We start from the raw sequence: 27,745 nt of genomic DNA, 5'->3' as shown, positions 1-27,745 counted from the left end.
TGAAAGGTTCTCAGAAATATATACTTATGACTAGTTTGTGTCCTAGACCCTAGAAAAATAATTAAACTCAAGTCTAGAAAAACTTGGCATGTTCAGATTTTCTCAGCTGAAATTTAATACTGTTAAGGGCTCCATTTGGATTGTATTTTATATTTTGTAGCTATATATTCTAAAATAAAACTGGGACTAAATGTAGTCTAACTCTCCCTTCTCCCTATCTTTAGTTGACAACATTGCTGGTATCAATACCATTCTCCAGTGCTAGAATCTCTGTAACTACAAACGTAAAGACCCAAAGTTCCTTGAAGTCAAGAGTTTTACCTTATACCTTTAACAACTATCTCACAAAGCACTCAACTTAGTAACTTAAATGAGCACACAAAGTGCCCAAACCATCTTCAGTGAAGAATCCTGAAACACAAATCTCCCTTCAAGCATATTAACGCCCGACAAAACACTTTTGCTAAACTATAACACAAGGCAAACTCTACCACACAACCATCAATATACCTTTCTTTAATAGTGGAGTTATTAACATAGAAACATAGGTCTCAGAAACTCCTTACAGGGGCTTCTCTTGTAGCATTCATTACATGCCTGCAGCTTCTCAGTACAAATTAACATGTTAAGCGCTTCCTTCCAGAAGAAACCTGGTTGGAAACATGGTTTATTTTGAGGTACAACCTGAAAACATTTAAGAAAACAAATATTCTGGTTTCATGCCAATAAGTTTTAAAAGATGGTGATGAATCATACCCATCCTGTCTTGAACGCCTTGCAAATATGTAATTACACATTCAAGGAACAATTTGATACACCTGACGACAATAAAAACAAAAAACTCAATTCTAAACAATTCATAAAATTTCTCCAAGGTATCTCTTAAACAATGAAACCTGTGCTAATTATCATCAAAGTTTGACTACAAAAACAATTAACACTTTGGGTGGTGAGGTCTGACAAATTAACCTTTTCAAAGCCTCAACCAGGTTGGTAAATAAACAACCACAGCAGTGCAGAGTTGTGTCTAACAAGAATCCCTCCACGGTTCTTTCAAATTAAATTTCTTAATCAAAGGTTGAACCAATCAGAACACAATAAACTGAAGACATACAAGATGTTTGACCAATCAAATCACAGCTTACACATCCAGCAATCAGGTGTTGGCAGACAATCTCTGATCAGAGCTTTGGCGAATACAATGGTTCTTTCAAATTAAATTTCTAAATTTAAAAAAAAGACCAATCAGAAAACAATAAGCTGAAGACATATTGGATTATGACCAATCAAATCACAGCTTACACCTCAAGCAATCACGCGTTGGCAGACAAACTCTGATCAAGGAGACAGACGACACTTGTATCACCATAACCTGAAGCCAAAAGATTATATTGGATGGGGATTTTATTGACAATACACCCAAAGACCCTATAAGACGCGTTCAAGACAGACCTCATATCCCGAGTAAGTCGAGGCAGGTAAAACAATATAAGCGTGAAATTGAGAATTGTTTCTGAAGGTCTTGATCACAGGCAACCTTAGCATGTCTTGAAGTCACCAATAAAAAGACAATGAAATATAAGTAACGCTACAGTGTCTTAGCAGTGATACGCTCCGTAAAAGCAAGGGTGCGCCATGATAGGTTAGCCATATAACTAGTTCCTTACAAAAATCTAATATCTCAAAATAGTCTCATCCATCCCATGTCCTCCAGTAAACATGTGCCTAAAATATACTACTTCACATTTGAAAGGGATATTTTCATCTTTCCTGGATACACAAAACTGATTCTCATATGTCAAGTGTGTATTTAAATATATCCAACAGATTTGATATCCCTATCAAAATTTCCCTACATCATGTCATGACATCCGTCTGGGATATCCAGACCGTTTTGTCTATGACTGTCAAAATGTCTGACTGTGTAATATGGCCATAACACTGTGTAGTCGTGGTGATATATACATCAGACCATGCCTTGCTGGGTCAGGAATTGCCTTGATGGGTTTTTAAACACTGTTTACTGCTGGAGTTTGTGGACAGTTCCCGTGTGCTAGTCCTGAAAGTTTCAAACCATATGTTAACAAAGAGTATTTAACAAATGATCAGGGAATATCCCCAAGCATTGCGACAGCTGAGGCACAATGTAATTGCAGAGGTAAATCAGAAGTGGAATTCTACTGTGACAGTCACGCTGTCCCAACCCCAATGTTTGAATTTCAGGAAGGGGAACATTTCACACATTCCTTCAGCAATATTAAAACAAGGTTATATGTTGATCTCTGTTAGCCTATATGGGCAACTGTGGGGTTCCACAATGTTGGCAGTAGTGGTGTTGCCATATCGCCGTGGGTGGCGCCAAGCATGACTAGCATCTATGTGTATATGGTTCCCCATACCCGAATCTAACATGGGTCGGAGCAAGGACACTCTCCACTAGACTTCTCAGTTGTTGCTAGGTGACACATGCAAATGTAAGGCTATTTTCAAGTTATTTTCACTTATAAAAATTCTTTCAAGACTTATTTGATGAATGACATCACAGATATCACATAACTCCTGACTGTACTGGTGTAGGTTTAGACTCATCACCGTGGATGCATTTTCATAATTTGATCTGTCAAATGACAGAGGTATCCCAGTATCTTGACTCTTTTCCTGTTGTCAGGGTAACCATTCTCCAGGTAAACGCTTTTCACACAAGTTTTCGCTCCTCAATTTGAATCCACAGTTTTAAAGTCTTAATGATTTGGCATCCTCCAATTCAAGTAAGGTTAGAATGATTTGGCAAGTCTAGATTATATAAGCCCAAGGAATTACACATGTTCTGGGCTCCATTTGTATTTCATCTTTTATCTTGTATGTATATATATGGTTTAAATAGGATAACTTTATTTCTGGGACAAAGTGTAAATCTAATTCATATTGAGTATTTAGGATTATTATCAACATCACAATGCAATTTTCTGTAGTTTGACAAATTATTAATATAACGTCAGAATTCAAACCTATAAAAAGATATAAGTATCTGATCATTGTTCTATATTTAACTTGGTGTAAAGGGACGTTAACTTACCACTCAGAATGGGATAACTTTCAATGGGATGATCTATCTGATCTGAATCAAACAAATTGCGGAAACGTGTTGAATAAATTACTTTAACATCAAAGCTGGTGAAAGGACATCAGTAAAATCTCTAGCTACCCTCAACACAACCCTCTGGCTATGAGGTTGATGAAACTTCTAGATGACCTGCTTAATTCATACAGAAGGAAATGAGGATGACATCTGGCACTATCTGGACTCTAGTTTTGAATCTAGCGGGAGAAAACTGACACCATGTGTGTCAAGAGATGACTCAAATTTGAAACAACAATCGGCAATAAAAACAGGAGATGAGACAAGAATATTTCGGAGCCACTTTTAATAAGAGAAATTGACATGATGACATCCTACATCATCTTCACCTCCCAACGAAATATGTCAACCTTCTGTTTGGTTACCACGACAACAATAGAAGTTGTAGACAAGTTTAGGATTTCCAAATCGTCTGATATACTGTTACTTCTAATGACTACCATACCCCAGGGGAATATTTGCTGAAAAAAAAATTGCAGTCTTTACAAACATTATTATCTGCCATGACTGGCTTTGTATAAAATGTGTTAGGAAGTATATTTGCAGGTCAAATTTTTTCTTTCAGTTGTATTATATTCTAATTCTAGGTGACGGAGCAAGGGATTTAAGTTCTTTTGTTGCTGGTGTCATTCTACACCATGGGTATACATGCCTACTGCTAGCAAAACCTTTGATGTTGAAAAATTGAATCTTAACTATTAAAAGTAGAAATGGTTTATGTAAAGGAATTTTGAAATCTAAAGCTCTCTTTCAGAGAGAAAATATTTTTGTGCACTTTGCAAATAACGAAGGGTGAAAAAAAGTTATTTTTTAATAATTCAATAAAATACAGTTCACATGAGACTTTGACACTAATTACAGATTTTATCATACAAGCTTTAAAGTAAAACAAATCTATGAAGTTCTTCCTTACCTGTGTGGTTGGTCCCTAGTATTCATTGCTTGTCATAACAGCACTACAATGAGGATTGGATGGTAACAATGTCTGACCAGGCTGATTGTCATCATCCCTAACAGTGTGGATCGTTGCTCATGTTATCAACCACTTTTTTGCCTTGACCAGTGTCAATAGTATACATGCTGCTGTGATATAAGTAAAGATAAGATATATGGATGAACTGCTTCTTTATTACAATTTGGAGTGACGTTTTGGTGTAATTCTAACACCGTTATCAACTCAACTGTAAAAACCCTGCCTCATACCTGTATATATACTTGTCAACCATACTGTACATCACATGCTTGATAACGGTGTTAGCACCTACACTGAAACGTCGCTCCAAATTGTAATAAAGAAGTTGTTTATCCATATATCTTATTTTTACTTAGAATTCCAACTTCTAAATGCCTCTCAAATTAAAAAAAGAAACAAAAATGCTGTGATATACCTGGAATATTGCTCTCTGTGGTGTAACACAACTTTCACACTCATTTGTCATATCAGGGCCCCACATTATGGGTTTAAATACCAGAAGTAGGAAAAGGGGTCCCTCAGAACCCCAATACCCTTCTTTAAAATGACACGTAGGTCTGTTTATGAACTTTTCAGACTAAATAAAGCATACACTGCAAATGTCATTGAAAGGTGTTACACACCTGATTCTTAACTTTCATCATGTGACCCGTGAAGGTCCGGGGTAGAATAGGTCTTCTGCAACCCATGCTTATCGTAAGAGACAAATATGCTTGTCGTAAGAGGTGACTAATGGGATTGGATGGTCAGACGCGCTGATTTGGTTGATGAATGTCATCGTACCCTAACTGCATGGATCAAAGCTCATGATATCAATCACTGGACTTTTGTTTGTTGTTCAAGCCCGCTCTTAGCAATATTCGAGCTACATTTGTATGGCGGTCTGTCAATACAGAGGACAGAATAACTATCATTAACACAAATACACACAAAGTGGTTTTTTTTAGAAAAAACTCACTCATTCAGATCACAAAAGTAATTCTAAATTCCCGTCTGCTTCAATGTGTAAATTAAGCCCCCATATTTACAATCTAGGCCACTACATGGGTCACATGAAGCGTGATTTAACACGGACATCACAGCCACCTAGCATCAAAGAATTCAAGCAGAACTCTGGTAAAATTCAGGTCAACATTTAAAGCATTAAATGTAGTGTTATCAATGTCAGTGAAACGGATTTGACATACATAATGGAACTATTAGGTATCTCCATTTCACAGAATTAAAGCCAATAATTGACACATTTGACACACAAAAATACATCAGCAGGTAATTTGAATATAACACGGTTCAAAAAGGTGAAAAGTGTTTGATTTTGACACCTGAAAATCTCAACAATGACGACTTTTCTCTGAGTTACAGCTGAACCTACGTATAGTCCCACTACGTAGAGCTCTTTAAGTGAACAGGAGCTATATACGAGGTGGATTTAGTCATTACAGGAAATCATCCATTCGATGAGCATGCTGGGGAGGAATCTACAAGCCTGTCTTATATGTGATCATGGAGTCTATTTAGGATTCCAGAATGGAAATAAAATTCATTGGGCAGGATCAGGGAGAGGTCATCAGTGAGCGGGAACAAATTAGTCAGTTGTTGTTAAATAGGGTAGAAGAAAATTGTAACATCTATTCATACGATTAAAAAGACGGACAATTTTGATGGCCTCATGGACCAGACATTGCCATATTTGCTTGGGCAGACTGGCGATAGTAAGTTTACAGTTGAACGGTCCTGGTTGTGAGGTAGAAACTATTTCATGGGTAGTCTTTCAATGTGACACACCTCAATAGCAACGCAATAGCACTAAAAATGTCCGTTATTATAAGTTCGCTTACCTAAAACTCCTGTGAAATATCAATTTCAACTTGGGTTTATCCAAATATCATAAAATGTGCCCCCATCATTTAACAAGCTGAATTTGGGAAACATTCAAAATGAAGAAAAATTAAAGACTTTTTTTAAAAAAACATCCTAAACACACAAAATCTCTTTTGTAAAGACTATACCTTTTGGTACGAAATTATACGGGCATTAATCTAAATTTAATTTAAGACGTTTTTTAGCATTTTGTATATCAAGAATATCCAAAAGAAATTGATTATTGTTATTATAATGTTAAAAAAGGGGATTTCATAAGAAAATACAACAATAATGAATCATGATAATATCAGAATAAAAAAGGGAAAATTTGAGTTTTGTTATATCATAGAACATTTCCAATATCTCCTTACATAATTAACATAACAAAAATATACTTCAGAACTTTACACTTCACTGTGCCTGAAAAGCATTTATTTTCAATGTGCCAAAATACCAGTCTCATGTCTTAACTTCCCCAAAGATGGCAGCCAGATACTTTACAAAATCTGGTTGAGAAAACCTTTTCAAAATATTTTGTTCTATTTATGGGCAGTGAGGCATAGGACAGTTTCATCAGACTAAAATAGCCTAGAACCTTTTACACAAGGTGCAAAACTTGACTGACACCCCTTGTAAGGCTAACTCACGCCTTGTGCAGTAGTAATATTCCAAGGCCTCTTTTGAACGAACAACAAATATATTCCTAGTATGAAACCCTGATGTATTGTTATCACAGATGTGTCACAGCAACTCTTCACATACATTAACAGCCAGATGAAAATTTGTCACAAACTTATTTATTCGTGACAATCAACCAAGAGTAAATACTATTCAAGAACACTATACCGAAGATTTGGCATGAAATGCGTTACCTTGATTTGACAAGCATCATCAATATACAGTACTACAGCTAACCCATCACTGAATATAGTTCTATGGAGCTAAACCCTCAATCAATGGATTTGAAACCCCTCAATGGATTTGAAACCTCAATCAATGGACCTGTGTATATGCAGTTTCACCAAGGAATTTCAAAAATGTCAAAGGAAGTTTGTACTTATACAACTGAAGCCCATTATTCCAAAGGTCTGGATACAGATGTTGATTATTGTCAATCGTTCATCGCCGTGATAGAGCATGTACTATACACAGTGTATGCATATCCCTTAAGGATGGACAATGGAAGGTTTGACATATCTCACATAATTCCCTCGTCCCAGCTAAACCCTTCAAGATGAATCAGTTCTGCCATAACAATTATCTATTTGTTTGTAGTTCTTGTCCAATTTATAATTTTGGATAATAAATTCCTGATTAAAAACTTAGTAAATAGTCTTTATGTCTACCTGTTAGTGTAGGCGTCTCATACTGTTGTCCGAGACTGTTTTTAACATTGGAGTCCCTAAGCTGCGATTATCATATACCATAATCTTCCTCGTTTAATATCAGCTTTTCTGTATGTTGCTGCTTGGGACAACAGATCTTCCCAAAAGAAAACTTAGCAGATTTCTGCTGTAGCAGTTACAGCTCCTTTCTACATCTCTGCTTGGCTAAAATAATAAAATATTTTCAAAATGTAATAACCAATCTCTTCCTTAATCACATACCTCCTAATTTTTATTTCAAATATTGGTACAGATTTTGGGAAACAAGATGGCACCCACCTCAAAACTAGCAGACTTCTAATGTGAGTGAACTGCAGTACCCTTGGTTTCAAGAAAATTCACCATTACGTATTTGTTAAATCCCAATGTTTACAAAATAATGCAACTCGGTATATCAAAATCAAAACATGGGTTGAATAACCTTTTTGATAAACAGTACAAAATATTACACTGCACATACAGTATGAAAATGACAAATTTCTACACAGTCACTAATTCTTCTCAAGTTTATAAGCATATAATGACAATGGCCATAAAAATCGCAAACGAAAAAAATGACGATCGTGATAGTCAAAACATCCAAAGGTTTAAATTTCATCGACCACTGACTATGAAAAGCCTAGTGACAAAGTGTGATTACACCATGGTATGTGAGGAATGCATGAATATATATCTTATGTGTGATGTAAAAAGCTATAGCATATAGAGTGTTGAAACTGACAGGTCGTATATGGTGTACATATCATGTATAGAAACAACACTGGCAATAATTAGGTTGATTATATAAAACGTTAAAGTTGGCGATTTGACATCTTATTAGATCGGTCATTTTCGCATCAAACATTACATTATTATTTGTTTTATGGTAATCATAATTATGTTTTAACGAGGCGGCTGTATGGTAGTGTGAGTTAAAAAAGAATAGCTTTAAAGAATGTGCTGATTTGACTGTTTTTCGCAGTATTTGACTTCAGAAGAGTAAAGTTGGCTGAAGTTAAAAACAACCTGTTGCACATGTTAAACTCGACACCTTGTTGACTCCAACATTCAAGAGAAAAATCATCACTCCTAATTTTATAACAACATATCAATACCCTTTTCCCATGAGAAAAATGGAGCAGCATTTAAAAAATTTCATTGATCATTGACATAAAGGGCTAAATCACACTTTAGTTAAGTCTTTAACTTCTCTGTATCAAAAATGCTATTATTATGACCCAACATGACATCAATAATCCTTTGACATGCCCGATAGCATTAAAACTCAATACCAGCACATGCACTCATGTCAATACGGGTTTATATTCCCCGACAGAAATGCAGGTAACTTGAGCACAACTATTACAACGACACCTTGAGAGACACGAATATGCTAATCAGATCCCTGACACATTGTTGGCTTAGAAGCTCCTCTCCCATAATGTTAATAGGCTTTATATGCAGTGAAAATACCTAATAGAAAATTCTGGCAATCTCTTTTTAACACTCCAATGGAGGTCGCATCCCCGTACCCCACATTCTCTCTAACATTCAGGGCATATTTTCAAGGTGTGCTACCCTAAACATACTGAGATAACACAAAAAGATGTTTCATGAAAACAACTTTGATACTTTTATTGTTTTTTTTTACATAACATCAACATGAATAGTTTCTGTTGAAAGATTGATGCAATTTATGACTATACAAACAACACAACACTTCTCTTGTTTATGAAACAACTACCACATACCTTCATCCGATGAAAATGTTAAATATTAGGATGCTTTAACATTTTTAAGGATTTATGACATACACCTGCAATCACATTTCTATTCATATTGATGTATATCCTTGGGAGAATAGGTTCCATTCCATGAACATGGTGAATACCGAAATAATATTTTCCTGCCAAATTTGTACACCTTTGTTCGAATTTCTTCATGGTTTATCAATGAATGTTGTTGTGGACACAATGGTATACAAGGTATGAGATAGCATGTGTTCATCTTCTGTTCTTGTTCACGTGAACATACACCATTGTGAAGTCTCAAACAGGCTAACAAAGGCTGCACAAACTGGAAGGATGTGTTCATTCATTCATTAAATTTAAGGTACATCAACTGTGCTGTGTTCAACCTTGTCATGCTACGTTATTTTGAATGTAATTGTAAACTCAAGGACAGGGGGAATTGTGAAACTATATTGTTAAAAAAAGAAAAATGTGGTTGTACTTCTTAGTTACCAATCATAATGAAATGAGGACAGCATGAGGTCAAATAACATGGAAATAAAAATATAAATAAAAATAAAACAAAATCAAAATCCACACTCTAAAGCATTCTCAAAGTGATACGTTATTACCCCAGTCAATGGATTAGTGTGCATTCAATTTTCATTCTCAACTCCCTTGGGAGTATACAATCAAAGCTGCCTGTTAGGCGCGAGAAGGTTAATAGTCAAATTACCATCTCATCCTACCGGGTACCCATTCACTGCTGGGTGAACAGAGGCATGGTCTGCATGTATTGCTTATAGTCTGTCTCACAGTCCCTAAACCTACTATTTTGCTTCATCCCAGCCTTACTGTAATGCCATAGTACTAAATGAAGCAAGTCTAGATTCCCCATAGGTTCAGAACTCTCATATGGGCCTCCTTTTCAATTTAAATGTAGTTGCTTGTTTCTATCAAAATTATAATTATATATTTATATTAAGTTTAAGTCTAATATTACTTTATATCTCATGTCCCTATAGCACTCAAACAGCAAAACATATTTATAATATCTACTCTTATACATTCACAAGATTCCTAGATTCACTGTGATCATGACCCAAGTCTGTCAGCACAAAACCTGTCCCAGTGGATTACACAACAGAGGTAAATGTCTATGACACCTTGAGCCTTCCTCACAGTAACGCTGACATGCTGTCATATAGTGCTGTTCACAGTGGTGTTAAAACTAGCCTTGCTCCAAGGCTGTACTGAATGATAAGTCCAAGGATGTACAGTAATTCTGTCCTTATGACAGTCAAGTCTAGGAACATCTTGTTCTTATTATTCATACAATCTAAGAATTATGATTAATAAATAATCATGTCCTTTAAGACTTGTGCAAGTGTACATTCAACCCAACGCATTCACTCAAGCATCCGTCATATAGCTGTAATATTGCTGAGTGAGGCATTAAACAACAAACAAACAAACAATGGATACCCAGATTATATCCCAGAAATCTCAACTAGTTTGCGACCTGTGCTTCGCCAACTGTAAGCACAATTGTCACTTTTATTGATAGTATAAGGGCCTGAGATTAGTGCCCCTTTAAGTATAGTCATATGAAAGAATCAGGTGTTCTTTTACTAATTTTGAGTAATGCATCAGCTGATGTTAATATTTAAAATAATTCATCAAATAAAAAGCGACTCCATAAATGGAAGATTTTGAGTTATTCAAGGAAATATACATCAAGTCCTGAAAATATTGTACATGTTCCCACTTTCACCTCATATCTACACCTGGAAAGTAACAAACGAACGATGTGTTTTGTATGTCTAACCACGCTAATTCCTTCCACATCAAGAGCCAGCCAACGCCCCCCCGAAGTTATACTCAGAATGTTGGTAAGTGCAAACCTGGCTGTGAGGGAGCAGAGATGAAGTGTTTATGCAGATACTCCCTGGAAAATGTCACTCCGACACTGTAACATCTGTTTGATGAGATCACATTATTCCCCAACAATGGAATAAGTCACTGGGTAACAGATTAACTCTGTTTTATTCATAGAAAACCTCTGTCACTCCAGTTTTGTGACAACTTTTGGCATTCACACACAATCATGTGGCTGGCACTTTGATCATTTTGTTTTTCTTAAATTTCATAAAATCAATTTTGTTATCTCTGTGAAGGAATTACAGTGTCTTAATCACTAATTGATTGATGTAATCCATTTTGTCTCGCCTTTTCTTGAAAAAAAGTCTCATTTCCTTGGGTAGTGTATTGTAAAATGAAGACAAGAAGCTCAAAGTAATAAAATCAGTGACTCAATTAATTAAACATTACAATAAACGCCATAAAAAATTACGATACAGATGCCATATTTAACTCAATTAAAATATGAATATGAATACATGAATATTTAAACTAAACGCAAAGTCAAGAAAATGTCTAAAGCAATATCACAATCAAACCCTCTTTTCCTCACCCATGACTAAATTTTCAACAAAATCATGCAATCCATCAAAAAAATCTGATGAGCTCAATAAATATGTCTATTTGATGAGGAGGGGTCATTTTTTATCTATGATGTTTTGAATCAAGGCTGATCAGGGCCATCAATCACTGCCAGCTAACGACAGGGTACTGCCATGGACATAGCATGACTAGCCACCACTCCAGGGAGCGCTTTGACATGACCTATGACCTTTGGGAGGTCATGTGGAACATCCACGTCACCCATGCAGAGGTATCAGACACTGTCTAGCAGAAACTGTTGCCTCTGTTTATATGGGCCATGCTGTTAAAGTAATTATACATGGAAAATGGACTCACAGCCAGATATTTTTATCAAAGAAATTCCATAAATACACCAAAAAGGATAACTGTAGAGAAATATGGTTGAGGACAAAATAAAAAGATGACTTTAAAACATGCACAATTTGTTGCTGAAATAGCAAGTTCTATTTTCAAGAGTGAGTGAGTTGGGTTTAATGTCACTTTTAACAGTATTCCAGTTATATCGTGGCGTGTCAGCTTAATGTGGGAGGAAAGCCCGAAGTAATGCAGGCCTTAGACGTTTACCACTTTGGTGAAACCCACGAGCACGGGTATGGTGCTGACAAACCTAGAAACATAATCGAGGTGAACCGGGATTCGAACCCAGAATCATAGGTTTCTGGCGTGCCCTAGGGACGCAACTCTGCACAACGAATTGTGGCGCCTTAGACGAGTCGGCCACCCCCGCACCCCCTATTTTCAAAAAGAACCCGGGATACCAGTACAAGCATGTATACTACTCAAAATGAGTTAAGGAACAACAGACTCTTTAATATTTATGCTATAGATAATCTGTCTCCGTTTAACTTCATTTGTTCATGTTGAGAATTTGCTTGCTGATAGACAGAATAAATCATCATCTGCCGAAACAGATCCCTTTGGGCATAAAAGGCAAAATAGCAGTGAAAATTATAAGAATGGATCACTGAAAGTTAGTGATGACACCAGGTGTTCACGAAAAGTAATAATAAAAAAAAAAACGGACTTGACATAACATCACATGTCTCGCATCCAGTACATCATTTGTTGCTGAAATAAACAAATGTCTTGCTGGCAGGTTGCATGTGTTGGCTGACGATAGTTTACCGATTCCGAGGTGGTAAACCTGTCTCTCATTATATTCCAATATGCAAAGAAAATACATGTAACCATGACAACACAAATATAATGTTGATACTTATTTTCTTCACACTCAACAAAGTATTTCTGTAAAGGCTGAAAGAAACATGATGAATTTGTGTCTGTTTCTTTCCTGGAGAGAATGTGAAGGGTGCAAGTACTGTCTACGTCTAAATACACACATACAGAAATGCAGATCACAGCCTCTGCCGGATTCAATAGCAGAAGTGAAAAATATATACTACTCAAAAATAGTTAAGGACCGCCCAATTCTTTCATGTTACTATAGATAATCTGTTGTCGTGGCAAGACAGTTTAACCATAGAATCGGGTGGTCATTAACTTTTTTGGAGAAGTATAACATAAATACAAAAGTCCAAGCCAAATGTATTCTGGTATTACCCTTTTTGGTAAAAATACGAAGATGCAGTAAGAAAATATAGATTTTGCCGGAGTACATTTGGGCTTTTTTGCTCTTAAACATGTTAAACCCCTTTGCCATAACAGTTGTAATACATGTGACAAAACCCTTTTCCTTTTCATAAGAAATCTCATGAAGAATATTCATTAAAGATGTTCAGAATATGCATATATTGTCTCAGAAATATAGCACATTTGTTTATAATTTTGCAAAATTATGGATAGACTGTAGTCTGAGTTAAAGCATGGAAATACAAGAACACAATGGCCTGGTCTAAACGTTGAAACAGGATCTGTAAACCAGAATTCTTTCAACAAATCTCCTGTAGCATAAGATCATGGTTCTTTGATCTACAGTCACAAAATTTGAAGGTTACATATTTGATAACACTGATGTGATTCTTGTGCACTCAATGTAGTTGATATATACTGACTGCCAAAAGAAACGTGGACCATAGAAACATATAGAGACGTATGTAACTTAAGAAGAGATGTTTCCAATGTGCATCACTTAATGACAAAACTAACAATCAGTCACTTGTTACCAAAGAATGTCTTTATTCTTATCACGATATGTTGCACATGATTTCCAAACTTGACATGCCAACCCTGCACAAGACAAATGGTGCATCTCAAGTCATGTATCTATGACTTCACATGTCATGCGTGAGTGAAAGAATGAGTTTGGTTAACACCACTTTTAACTTAAAGCCAGTTATTTCACGGCGTGTCAGCTTAATGTGGGAGGAAAGCCCAAAGTGATGCAGGTCTCAGACGTTTACCACTTCGGTGAAACCCACGAGCACGGGTATGGTGCTGACAAACCTAGAAACATAATCAAGGCAACCAGGATTCAAACCCACAATCATAGGTTTCTGGTGTGCCCAAGGGATGCAGCTCTGCACAGGGAATCATGGCGCCTTAGATGACTGGGCCATCCGTGTCCCTCTTTGTACATCGAACCGATTTAATATCTCTTTAATACAAGTAATTCTTCATATATTAACCAACACATGTGGTATTCACGTTTCTTTTGGCGTCATGGTATAGTTCCATGATATATTTTCTGAATGAACATTAATGAATGAGGGCATCGGCGGGGGTGGGGGGGGTGTCACCAAAAAATATGACAGTCTCCAGGGGAGCGTCATGAAACAATAAACATTTCATAATAAAGTGCTTTTGTATTTTATTTTATTTTTTTTTATTTTTTTTTGGTGGCAGAGGGTGGGGGGAGACCAGATCAAAACGAGCAACAGGAGCCTTGGTGGAAAAATGAGGTGATGGTGCAAGATATGTATTTCCACATGTACAGTTATTTATCTCAACCAAGTAATGTTTCTGTCAAAAGAAACAATTTTATATACCATAAAAAAACTGAAAATAATTTTTTTATCCAAACATTTTATTTGAGATTTAAGGAACAAATGGTTGAGGAAATAATTGGAATTACAACCCTTTTTGGCCCATTTGAAGAAAAGAGATGCCTACCTTGTGTCCACTGACTGATGCTCTTGTTGCCGAGGTTGGTGTTGATGATGTAACCATGCTCCGGTTCCACTGTGATGGTGTACTTGAGGCCGTCATCAGGACTGTCACGATCCTCCACACGCAGGTATTTCTCCGTGATAGGGAATCCAAGACTACCACCATCCATGCTGACAAGCGTAGACACACCTTTGTTGATGGCGATTTGAGGAGTGCCATTGTCCACCGGGACTATCTCGATATGCATCATCTGAGGCTGCCTGGTTGTGTATGTTGTCTCAGGGAAGACGAAGTAGTCGGAGTGTGTGCCATCACTGACGGTGAAGGAGAAACTGTCCTTGTTTGTTTCGGATCCATCATGTTGATAGCTGATCATGTTCTCATTGAGATCTTCTAAGGTAAATGTCGCAATAATCTTGGTTTTGTTGAACAGGATGTTACCATGAACAGGAACTTGAGTGATGGTGAACAGGATGTTCTCATCCAAGGTGTCTCGATCATCAGCCCTCAGCTCAAAGGGAGTAATAAGCTTATTGTCACCTTCTTTCAGTCTCAGAGGCTGGAACATGACAATCGGCTTCTTATTGTCCACATCACTGAGAGAGATCCGGAAGGTTCGGGCAACTGGGTTGAATCCGTCCGTCACTTCAAACTCAAAGCTGTCCATCTTCATTTCATCCTCACTGGAATGGACGTATCTGATCTTATTTCCAGCCAACTCCAGCTGTGTGAAGGCAGTGATGGGGACACCAGGCATGTCAGTGCTCTCCAGGTGACCTCGACCTGGCGCACGGGTGACAATGAACTGAAGGTTCTCATCTGGTGTGTTGAGATCAGTTCCGCTGAGAAGATCAGTTGTCAGAGTCACCCTCCCTCCCTCGGGGAGTTCCACGCCCTTGTTGATAACAGATGGGAATGTCATGTCAATTCCTTCCACTGTCACATAGAAGTATCTGTCAATCAGGGGATTAAGAGTGTCAGTGACATCAAACTTGATGAGATCGCGAACTCCTTCCAGTCCTGTGTGAACATACTGGACCTTCCTTTCATCAATGTCTCTCTGGGTAAAGTTCTGTCCAAGAGTCAAGTTCTGGTACCTGTCACGTCCGAGATCTCTTTGAAGATATCCATACTTGGGTATTCTTCTGATAATGAAAATAATGTCTGGGTCATTGGAATCCAAGTCCTCAGCCTTAAGATGTTCATCTGTAATGGTCTTGATCTCCCCACCTCTCTCCAGCTCAAGTCCATTGTTGATGGTCAGTCGCGGTGTTTCGTCATCCACTGGTATAACTATAATAGGAACTGTCTTGGTGACATTGTGAACTCCATCGGTCAGAAGGAATTCAAAAGAGTCAGATGTGGTTTCAGTGTCATCATGTTCATATTCTATGGTGGATTCTCCAGAGATGTCAATCAGTGTGAAGGAGTCGATGGGATATGTTCCACTTGGCCTCTGCTGAACAATAGCACCATGTTCTGGTTTCTTGGTGATGTAGAATGTGATTTCCCCTGGTGGGTCATCACCGTCCACCACACTCAGGATGGGTTCGTCAATCATCAGATTCATACCTTCAAGGACCATGAACTCTCTAAGAAACACCTTGGGTTCTTCATCATTGTTTGGTACGATACCCAGGTTAAAGTCGTAACTTGGGGAGTTATTGATACCATCGGAGCACCTGAACACAAATCTGTCCCGCCTTGGCTCGACTCCTTCATGAACACTTTGGACATAGTTAATGCTGCCTCTTCTGACATCGCCAATAGTAAATGCAGAAACTGGCATTCCAACTCTGGATTTCTCAGAACCAGGCGCTGCTGATTCATTCTCAATATAACCATAGGTTGGTGCCGAGGTTACAGTACAGACTATCTCATTGTCGTCTGTATCAATATCCATGGCGTCCAGATGAATGGGAAGAATTGGAGACTTGTCATTTTCACGAACATCAAACGCTTCCACTACAGTCACAATGGGAGATTCATTGTCCACAGCCAGGATCTTGACATCCACATTGATTCTGTTTATCTTGTTCCCCTCTACATTGAATTCATCTGACCGATCAGTCAGCAACAGTGTGAAACTGTCATTCCTCCCTTTAGCTCCAACCTCCCCACCAGTGTGCTGGTACTGAATGTGACCATCAATGATGTCTTTCTGAGTGAACCTATCAGTATTCTCTCCTCTGTTCAGAATAAATCCTTCATAAGGAACTCTCTCCACAATAAAGTTCAACCTCAAATCCTCTGTGTCAGGATCAGTTGCTTTAAAATCATCAGCTGTAAGGGTGACGAGAGAGCTCTCTGGCACTTCGATTGAAATCCCAAGGATCCCTGCCTGTACATTTCCAAGCAGTTTGGGGGCTTCGTCATCAATGGACTTCACTTTAACCTTGAAAGTAATGGGAACATGGTGTACTCCATCTGTAATATCTATCTTGAATCTATCATTATCTATCTCATCCCCAGTGTTTAAGTACAGGATTCGGCCATTGCTGAGCTCATCCTTGCCGAACAGGTCCCCAACTACCATGTCTACCTCATCAAGCTGCAGAATTCCATGGAGGGGGATCTCCACAAGCTCGAACTTGATACCATCATCACCAGTGTCTACATCCTGCACATCCAACATGCTGGTGTCAATGATAGCGTACCCATTTTCTTCAATCTCAACTCCTCTGTTGAATACTTCAGGTGGTTTGTTATCCACAGGTTTCACATTGATGGTAAATCTCTGATCAGGAAGCACATTTCCAGAAGCATCTGTTACTGTATAGGCAAACTGGATAATCCTCGGCACAGTTCCCATATCAGCGCTAGGAGGCTTGAAACAGATCTTGTGATGGTTCACCTGAGATTGTGTGAAAGAGGACAGCTCACCCCTACCTGGGTGATCACATTTTACAATGGTTCCAGGTCCCAGAGGAGTGTTCAGATCTGTGTCAAATGGCAACACTGTGATATCATACTTCAGCTTCCGGTCATCGGTATCATCATCGGTGTACCTCAAGAACTTCCTCTTGAACGTGGTTGTCTCAAATTCGCTGACACTCATGGAAAGAGGAGTATTTGGATATAGGTAAGGGAGCTGATCATCAACTGGGGCAATCTTCACAATAAACTCTTCCAAACCAGACTGGTTTGGAGGGTCACCCCCATCAGCCAATCGGAACCTGATTTTGTCAATCACAAAGTCAGATCTGTGTGGACCAACATGTTGATAGAACATTTTCCCATCTACAATGTCCTGCTGGGTAAATTCACTCACAACTTGCTCGTAAACTCCACTCCTCAGCTGCCAGTTTTCAATATCTGGTGGTGTCTGGAACTGTCGCCGGAGGATGACTCCCTCTGTGGAGAAGGGGCGCTCCAGGACAAATCTGATGCTAGCATCATCACTATCAATATCTGTAGCACTCAGTACAAATGGGGAGATTTCGGCCACTTCATTTTTCCTGATTTCTAATCCTGTGTTCACATTCAGGATCGGTGGTTCATCATCCACAGGGAAGACTGTAATCGGGTAAAGAAACTCAACCTCATTTTTTCCATCGGTCATCCGAAAGATGATATTGTCACTGTAAGTATCACTATCGTCATGGCGATAAACTACTGCACCACGGTCCAGATCGGCTGGAGTGAAAAATTTCTGACCAGCAGGCATGTCCAGTTGACCATGACGGAGCCCATCTGCGACAAAAATTCTCACATTTTCCAAATCATTTTCATCAGAAATTTGAAAGTTTATGTCACTTCTTAATACCCTAGACTGTCCCTCAAACAACTGAATTCCAGTATTCCTTGTCACAACAGGTGCAAGGGTATTCATTGGCTTAACAACAATCATTAACATTATAGGATCCACTGATGCCATTCCATCGGAGTCAATTACTTGAAAAGCTACCTGGAACACTCTCTGAACATAGGAGTCCTCCGGGGGTGGCTTGTAAGCAATCTTGAGATCTGTAATGTCTTTCTGATAAAACGACTTAATTGGCAGATTCCTGTCATCAGTACTCACAATATGACCCTCTCCTGGACTGAGGGGGGTTGTGATATTGAAAATCAATTTGTCAGGTGAGGTTTCAAGATCTTCTGCTGCAAGAATCTCTGGTGTAATAGCTGTCATGACAAACTGGTCTACCTCCATAACTAACAAGGCACTGTAACTCGCTTGTGGACGGGTGTTTTCCAACCCACCCTGAATTCTGGCCATAACTTGGAAATATTCCTGTTTATCTAAATTCCCATCCAGGTCCATTAATTCAACAACCAAGGGTATGAAATCTCTGTCTGGGGAATTGTTCTCAGCAGTGTGTTGGTATCTCACCCCCATTTCCAAAAACTCGTCACAGTCAACCATCTGCAGACGTGTGGTGTCGTTCATGACAACGCCGTAACGGGGTAATCCACTGGCACTGCTCAAAACTGTCACTTTACAACGCCGGTTAGGACGATCGTAGGCAAACTCCAACACCTCCTTATTTATCGGTTCACTAATTCCCATCAACTTTGAAACTGCAATGGGCAAGTTGCGCGTGACAACTTCCAGTTGCACGAACGACACTTCAAATTGAATCGTGAACGGAATGATGATTGTTTGAGACGGAGAATCATATCGAATCTGTAATCGCACTCTATCCTCGGCCGGATTACGAGCTCCGAAATGCGAATACTGGACATCTTGCATATCGAAGTCACATGGAAACTCCGAAGGCATTAGCCTACCTGGTCGCTGGGACAATGCATCTGTCGTGTCTAATACAGTAACTTTACAACTGTCACCTGGCCAAACCCTGATCTGCAAATCATTCGGGGTTACAAAAACCGAACGTCCAAGCGGCACTGTTATTTTCCGATTTGCCACTAAAATATCTCTCGGTGATAGGATTACCTGAGAGGACAGAGTAGCCACACTCAAAATCACAACGGCTACCTGTACCGCACGGGGTATTTGGGACTCCATTGTCGATCCACCAAGCCTCAATAGGCCGCCTGACATAACACAGGCGAGGCAAGTTGTTGCATACACTATCTTCTCAGATGAGTGAGAAATGCACAACTATCTTCTCCTCACAAAAGTTGGTGTGAGCTAGCTTCGCCGCTAGAGCCATACTTCACCTTTTTACCCAATAACATTACACGCATCAGATTACGCTCGACCTCTGTTCGTTTATTTCCGGTACACTGATTTGCATAACTATGTACACAAAAACCTCATGCCGCATGTCGCGGGCCGCACATCCACCAATCACAGCCGGTGTTATATATCAAGCTCCGCCCATCGCTGTGTCATATCGATTAACTCCTCGATGAGTGTTGTCTAAGAGGCGGGACAAGTAATTAATTGACAGCTATGTTTTATGTCAACACGCCGAGCACGTGGTTATTGTGTATTGCAACAAATTCTCTCCCAGTGTGGGGAGATGAATGCGATGTATAGTGCTGATAGCTTCGCGTAGACTTGTGGGGCTTCACGACCACATGATTCCGTCTATCTCACCTGAATCTGGCGAGGCCTTGTAGAATGAGTTTGCAGCGGAAGGAAGAAGGACGCATGGTACACACAACTAACCATAGCGCCCGCCATGACGACAAATCTATCATGATGGAAATTAATAAAATAATGATAAGTACAGGTAAAAAAGCATCAAAGCGATATCAGTTTTATTTGAATCATTTTGTGTAATATACATTTTTCTTAATATACATTCTAAATATACAAAATGCTACCTCGTTCACAACTTGATAACATTTCCCAGTAAGTTTGAAACGATTTTATTTTCATTATTCTAAACCTTAAAACCATTCTATTCCACTATAAACCAATAGTATGCTACCTCTTTCATGACTTTACAGCATTTCCCAGTTTGAAGTGAATTTATTTCATTTCGAGACAATATTTCGCTTTTCTAAAAGATACCCCATTTAATCCCTTGATTTATTAAGAACAAAACGCAAATGCCTCGCATTGTAGGAAAACAATTGTGTGCCCTTTCCTTGCAGACAAGTGTCCAAGCAATACAGTTCGTAATTGAGCACCTGTTCACGAGAGAGAGAGAGAGAGAGAGAGAGAGAGAGAGAGAGAGAGAGAGAGAGAGAGAGAGAGAGAGAGAGAGATTTTTTACTCAATGCATAGGCATATCTAGAACAGACTCAATTAAGTCTAATTTCATTGATTCCACACATATGAAAACAGCAGTAGAGGAATGCTTTTTCAAAAATTACAATTATTTTAAAGAAATGTTTTCATAGACTCATTATTAGTCTACCCTTATAACGACGATTGTGTTTCCGACTTTTTATTAAAATGGCCAGGAAACGATATTTACTTACCTTCAAAAGCATCGTAATCCAGTATCATAATTACATCTGTATGCGGTTAATGTGCACGTACCTCCATTACTCAAGTGCGTTACCGTCTTCTTGCTTTGTGCATACAACACATGGAGTCTCGTGAATGGGAATTGAGCAAACATATGTTTTCAAATCAAACATTAAAACGACAAGGTTTCTCTAAAGATATTGCTATTGAAAGGTATTCAGCGAAGGAGGGGTACATACACCCAGACATGTGTAGCTATAACTCTCGACCTGTAGGTTCACACACGACAAATTATCTAACCTTAAGTTGGTGTTATTGACTCAGGGAGACAGTGCACTCTGATATGCGATATGAAGCTAGGGGTCGTCTGTCGTATTTGTTCAAGATTGAAACATCGGAGATAGAGACCACAACGCTGCTTGTGTTTGTTATAATAATGATTACAATCCTCATCAACGTTCGCCAATGAATGCTCCACGACTGTGTGTGTGTGTGTGTGTGTGTGTGTGTGTGTGTGTGTGTGTGTGTGTGTGTGTGTGTGTGTATGTGTGTGTTATCGTAACTGTGTATCCCTGAAGTTTCTGATATACATGTATATCCTCTGCTACTGCTGTAGCATCTATGTCATCGTCATCGATCAACTATTATGCTACTGAGGTTAGTGCCAGGCTACTTCTACCAGCACTACTACTAATGCAGCTGCTCCTCCTCCTCCTCCTCCTCCTCCTACTACTACTACCACCACTACTACTACCACCACTACTACTGCTACTACCACCACCACCACCACCACCACCACCACTACCACCACTACTACTACCACCACTACTACTACCAACACTACTACTCTTACTACCACCACTACTACTACCAGCACTACTACTAATGCAGCTGCTCCTCCTCCTCCTGCTACTACTACTACCACCACTACCACCACCACCACCACCACCACTACCACCACTACTACTGCTACTACCACCACCACCACCACCACCACCACTACCACCACCACCACTACTTCTACCACCACCACCACCACCACCACCACCACTACTACTACTACTACTACTACTACTACTACTACTACTACTACTACTACCACTAACTACTACTGCTGCTGCTGCTACTACAGCTGCTACTACTACTACTACTACTACTACCACTAACTACTACTGCTGCTACTACTACTGCTGCTGCTGCTGCTACTTCTACTACTACTACTACTACTACTACTGCTAATGCTATACTACTACTGCTGCTGCTGATGATGATGATAATACTACTACTGCATCTACTACTTTTTGTTCTATTACTACGACTACTACTTATTGCCATACTACTACCTCTACGTCTACGGTTACTACTACTACTACTACTACTGCCACTATTACTACTACAACACCACTACTACTGCTACTACTGCTGCTACTACTGCTGCTGCCACAGTCGCCTATACTATATAAGCCATCTTCTACCACAACAGTTTAGTCGTATGCTGCTATTGGTGTTTAAACTGCCGGTGCCATTTAAAATTTTCAAATCAGCACCTCTGTATCAATTCTTGTGCAAACTAAGAGCTATGGATAACGCCGATCGTCAAAGATATGATTCCTTATCGCCCTCCCGATAACTGTATCTGTGTGAAGATTTACATAACTAGTATCGAGGCTTGTAACTAAACTCCGATAAGCCCCTATGTAAATTGCCAAGCCGTGGATCTGGAAACGACCTTATCTTTAATAACCCGATAGCAATATCTTGAAAAAAAAATCATAAATCCATCTTTTATACGGGGAAGGACATTTACTGCTCAAAAACGTCAAATGATTCAAGGTTTTCGTTCCATAATTCAGCAGTGGGTATAGATTCATAAATTGTGATCACGAGCTTTCTCACATAGCTCCCCAACATCAACCACTGCACGTGTGTCCCCCACAAATACCAGGCATGCGCGAACATAAATACATGCATCGATTATTTGATAGCGCGTGTGTGGCGTGCTATAGTCTGGCCAACATTTCGCCAGTTTGTCCATTCATAAAGTCAAAGGGCTTAGCTCAAGTTACCCCCGTTGCCGACAAACCGCACCTCTTTTATAGCCTTGGGGGCCCTTTCTTTCCCTAGTCAGCGTGTTGCGACTCTGTGGTGTGAATAGAAGCCTGTGAGAGTACATATACACACAGCAAGACCCGCTCGGTTCCCGTCAGGCCCTGGCGCTGTGTGGACATACTCTGTACAGTTTGGGGATGAAGACTGCGTTGCATGGATAACACTTTAGACTGGCTTCACATTTTTTCAAAGATGTATAACATTTTCTTGATAAAATCAACATTTAATTGATCTGATTGGTGATCTGCCTTGTATAGGTTAATTTTTGTAATATCGTCTAGTAAGAAGAAGAAGAAGACTGGCTTCACATTTTTTCAAAGATGTATAACATTTTCTTGATAAAATCAACATTTAATTGATCTGATTGGTGATCTGCCTTGTAAAGGTTAATTTTTGTAATATCGTCTAGTAAGAAGAAGAAGAAGACGACGAAGAATATTTATTGTACATATGGACACACAGGGGGCAGGGTACAAAACATGAACATGACCAGTTATAATGAAAAGTTACAAACATTGATGTATACGCAATGGAATACAAATATTGCTCTTATAGTCAATAGTGGGGTGAAGAGGAACTCTTTTTGAATGAATATTTTGTAAATGAAATATAAGGTGTGTGAAATATATACAAGCAAACTTTTACACACATACGACTCGACGTGTGTTTTTTTATATCTCTGTAAGGCAACTAAAACAATATCAATATCATGCACTAGCAGCAAACACATGCCCTACATTGATCTACAATAAGCGAAATGTGCAAATATTGAACTTCGTTGAAAATATGAGAAGCATCGTAATGGTTTGGATGTGCACACAAACGTCCCGATCAGATGCGAATCAGGGGGAAATATTTTCGAATATTTAACTTCAGTGGGTGTGTTGTTCGAACTGTTAAATTCAGCGGTGATGATGGTGGTTGGGGTGTCATATTTTGTATATTACCCCCAGCCAATGCCATGGTACAAAGGAACGGGGTTTGTTTTCTGAAACGATAATCAGATTTACTGAAAAAAATGACATATGCCCCACATGGTAGGAAATATGATGTTTTCCTTTTCTTCTAACCTCTGACACCTGTGACCTCTAAACTGACCACCTGTACATATCATATTAAAGAAGCCAAAGAATACAATTTTCATTCATTCATTCATTCATTCATTCATTCATTCATTCATTCACTTATTTATTTCGAATACTTTAGCACCTGCAGGTTAATGTTTAAAATAAATGACTAAGTTCATAATCATTAATATATAAAAAACCCGCTGCTCTTAAAACAAAATCTCGCTCCCACTCCTGAAAATCAAATGGTTTCTCCCCCAGGTATTTATTTATATTCAGATACTTAGGTATTTTAGAAATGACATTGACATGTAAGCAGGACTCCCAAGAACACATTCGTGGTTCGCGCTGTGACACGTTCAGACACATGTTACATCATTTGAAGAAAGGAAAACAGTCAGGTATACAAATCAGTGCTTTTTTCGAAAAGTGCAGACATATTTGTATTTTCCTTCTGCTTTTGTAAGTAGATTGTGTCTGGAGCCAAGTAACAAAGTCTTCAACGTGTTATGTGATTGTTGAGGGGAGTAAGGAGTTGGGAATGGTATGGGTTTGGAAGCAGTCTGGTGGTTGGAGTTCACTGAACTGGGAATCGGGTGGTGGAAGGCAGGGTTGTTGGGCTGAGGCGGGTGTTGGGTGGGTGGTGACTCGGGAAGCGTGATTCGTTGGTTTGATGGTTGCATGCACGGGAGGCTAAGGGACATCCATAAACAAAGGATTGGTTGTTGAGTGGCGGTGGTGCTTGGGTGAGTGGTTGAGTGAGTGGTGGATTGGAGGATATGTGGTTGGATGAATGGATATTTGGTGTTTGAGTGGATGGATGGATAGTGTTTGAGTGGATGGATGGTTGGTGTTTGAGTGGATGGATGCATGGTGTTTGAGTGGATGGATGGATTGTGTTTGAGCGGATGGATGGGTGGATGGTGTTTGAGTGGATGGATGGATTGTGTTTGAGTGGATGGATGGTTGGTGTTTGAGTGGATGGATGGATTGTGTTTGAGTGGATGGATGGTTGGTGTTTGAGTGGATGGATGGATGGATGGTGTGTGAGTGGATGGATGGGTTGGTTTTTGTATGGATGGATGGTTGGTGTTTGAATAGATGGACGGTTTGTCGTTGAGTGGATGGATGGATTGTGTTTGAGTGGATGGATGGTTGGTGTTTGAGTGGATGGATGGTTGGTTTTTGAGTGAATGGATGGTTGGTGTTTGAGTGGATGGATGGTTGGTGTTTGAGTGGATGGATGGATGGATGGTGTTTGAGTGAATGGATGGGTTGGTTTTTGTATGGATGGATGGTTGGTGTTTGAATAGATGGACGGTTTGTTGTTGAGTGGATGGATAGTGTTTGAGTTAATGGATGGTTGGTGTTTGAGTGGATGTGTGGGTTGGTGTTTGAGTAGATGGATGGTTGTTCGTTGAGTGGATGGATGGTTGGTGTTTGAGTTAATGGATGGTTGGTGTTTGAGTGGATGTGTGGGTTGGTGTTCGATCCACGCAAATGAGATATGATGACATGCATCAACCAAGTCAGCGAGCCTGACCCCCCGATCCCGTTAGTCACCTTTTACGACAAGCATAGTCGCCTTTTACGGCAAGCATGGGTTTGCTGAAGACTTATTCTTACTCGGATCTTTACGGGTCGGATGGTTAGGTGGATGGATGGGTTGGTGGTAGAGTAGGCTGGTTACGGAGGGGGCAATTTACCAAAATTAAAGTATTGTTTTCACGAAATTCATAGCTTTCCTGAACTGAATATTACTTTGTTAATCGCCGTGTAAGAGCTACGGGTGTGTCTAACATACGTCAAATTGCAATTAGTGAATATACCTTCTTTTTATGCCAAAGTTCTCACAATCTTTGATATATGTGTTATGTAGTAAAGATTATACAACGCGATGGAGTTGTGACGTCGCCGCAATTAAACTCCTCACCAGTCTTCTCTTACGTTGTGAAGTGTATCGGGTAAGAATCCCCCCTATCATATTAGATGTAAAGTATTCACAGCTAAAAACTATTTCCTTAAAAACGGTAAAGGATCTTGGCATTTATTAACCTACGGCCTTGACAGGATTTGATTTATTTCTGGTGGTCTTTTATGTCGGTGAAAAGGGTATCTAACAGATATGCATTTGTCAAAGGTTAGACAATGAGAGCCTTCAGAAAAAATAATTATTGTAATAAAACTGATAGCGGCTCGGATCTCAATTATTTCAGGCAAGACTTCGCCCGACTTGTATTCGGAAACAAAGATTAAATGAGTCTTCGTTTTTAGTGAGTATTTAAGATGAAATTTTATTCAAAGCCATCGTTATTGACTGTATCGACAATCAGGGTTGTTAGTGTTTTTTTGTTGTTTTTCACAGCATAGCTTCAGACATTTAGGTTTGGTCGACATCCGCGTTGGTCTGTATTACATAAGTTTTCTTCCGTGAAGATCCGGGGTAAATAGATCTTCAGCCACCCATGCTTGCCGTAAAAGGCGACTATGCTTGTCGTAAGAGGCGGCGGGATCGGGTGGTCAGGCTCGCTAACTTGGTTGATGCATGTCACCGTATCCCAATTGCGTGGATCGATGCTCATGATGTCAATCACTGGATTTTCTGGTCCAGATTTGAATATTTACAGACCGCCGTCATATAGCTGGAATATTGCTGAGTGCGGCGTTAAACAAACAACAACAACAGGATAAGTTTTCATTGTGTATCTTTACAAACGGTGGAACTCAGATTTACCATTAATGTTGTATAATTAAGTAGTATGGTAAATACTAATGTGATAAAACTCATATCGCTATGACTAAACAGTAACTTTTTATACTAAATTAGCAAAATGTAACATTATCAACAGTAGATTGACAAAGCCTGTAACTTTTAATTGATACTATGTTATAATTGAATTGAGTTGCAAACTGCACCGTTACACCTTAGGGGATTTTATATATTTTACGAGCGCTTCACTCGATTTTTGGGTTATGAATCGTGTAAAGTTAAAACTTTGCTTTTATGTTTATGCATTCTGTGCTAGAGAAAACGTGTTTTGCAATAGACGTAATTCACAGACATATGAGCTCATAAAGTTATGCAGTTTACGACTAAAAAAAATAATAAAAATTAAAAAAAAACTTTTTTACATGGATACTTGTGCCAAGAAGTGCTTGAATTGTGGAGATATTTTCAAGACCGGAGGGAAAAGATAACAAATGTAAATGCACTTATCAAGTTACGGTTATCACAACAGTGTAATATCTTCAGGGCTCTACCTTTCCATATTTACAAATACACTGTATACTGTTATTTTGTCGACAGGGGGATAAATACGGTATTAAGAAGTGGTGAGATAAATCAAGACTGCATGATGAATAAGACATGCTCCTTCTTTCCTTGATCGCGGCTTGTCAGAAAAAATAAAGTGAGATTTCATGCTCCGAAATCCATCATCTGCATACATTGTTTGTTTATTTGTTGTTTTATGCCGTACTCGGCACCTTTCCAACTGTATGACAGTGGCTTGTAAATGAGTCTGGACCTGAAAAAGCAGTGATAAATATTATGAGCAACGATCCAAGTCACCATGTCACCAAGTCACATAGTCTGACCACT

At 39.1% G+C, this 27,745-nt stretch overlaps 1 protein-coding gene across 1 annotated transcript in view; it reads right to left on the bottom strand.

Moving 5' to 3' along the window:
- LOC139449894 (FRAS1-related extracellular matrix protein 2-like) overlaps positions 1–19,759 on the bottom strand; it is a 219,343-nt gene extending 199,584 nt beyond the window's left edge. The window contains exon 1 of the mRNA XM_071231483.1: positions 14,644–19,759. Within this exon, the coding sequence (XP_071087584.1) occupies positions 14,644–19,645 (5,002 nt within the window). The 5' untranslated portion in view covers positions 19,646–19,759. The remainder of the gene's footprint in view (positions 1–14,643) is intronic.
- Between the last annotated feature and the right edge of the window lie 7,986 nt (positions 19,760–27,745).

This window comes from Haliotis cracherodii, unplaced genomic scaffold, assembly GCF_022045235.1.
Source record: "Haliotis cracherodii isolate W230 unplaced genomic scaffold, xgHalCrac1.p SCAF_8, whole genome shotgun sequence".
NCBI lineage: Eukaryota > Metazoa > Mollusca > Gastropoda > Lepetellida > Haliotidae > Haliotis > Haliotis cracherodii.
Note: the sequence above shows the minus strand (reverse complement) of the source record. Positions and strands in the feature narration are given on the sequence as shown.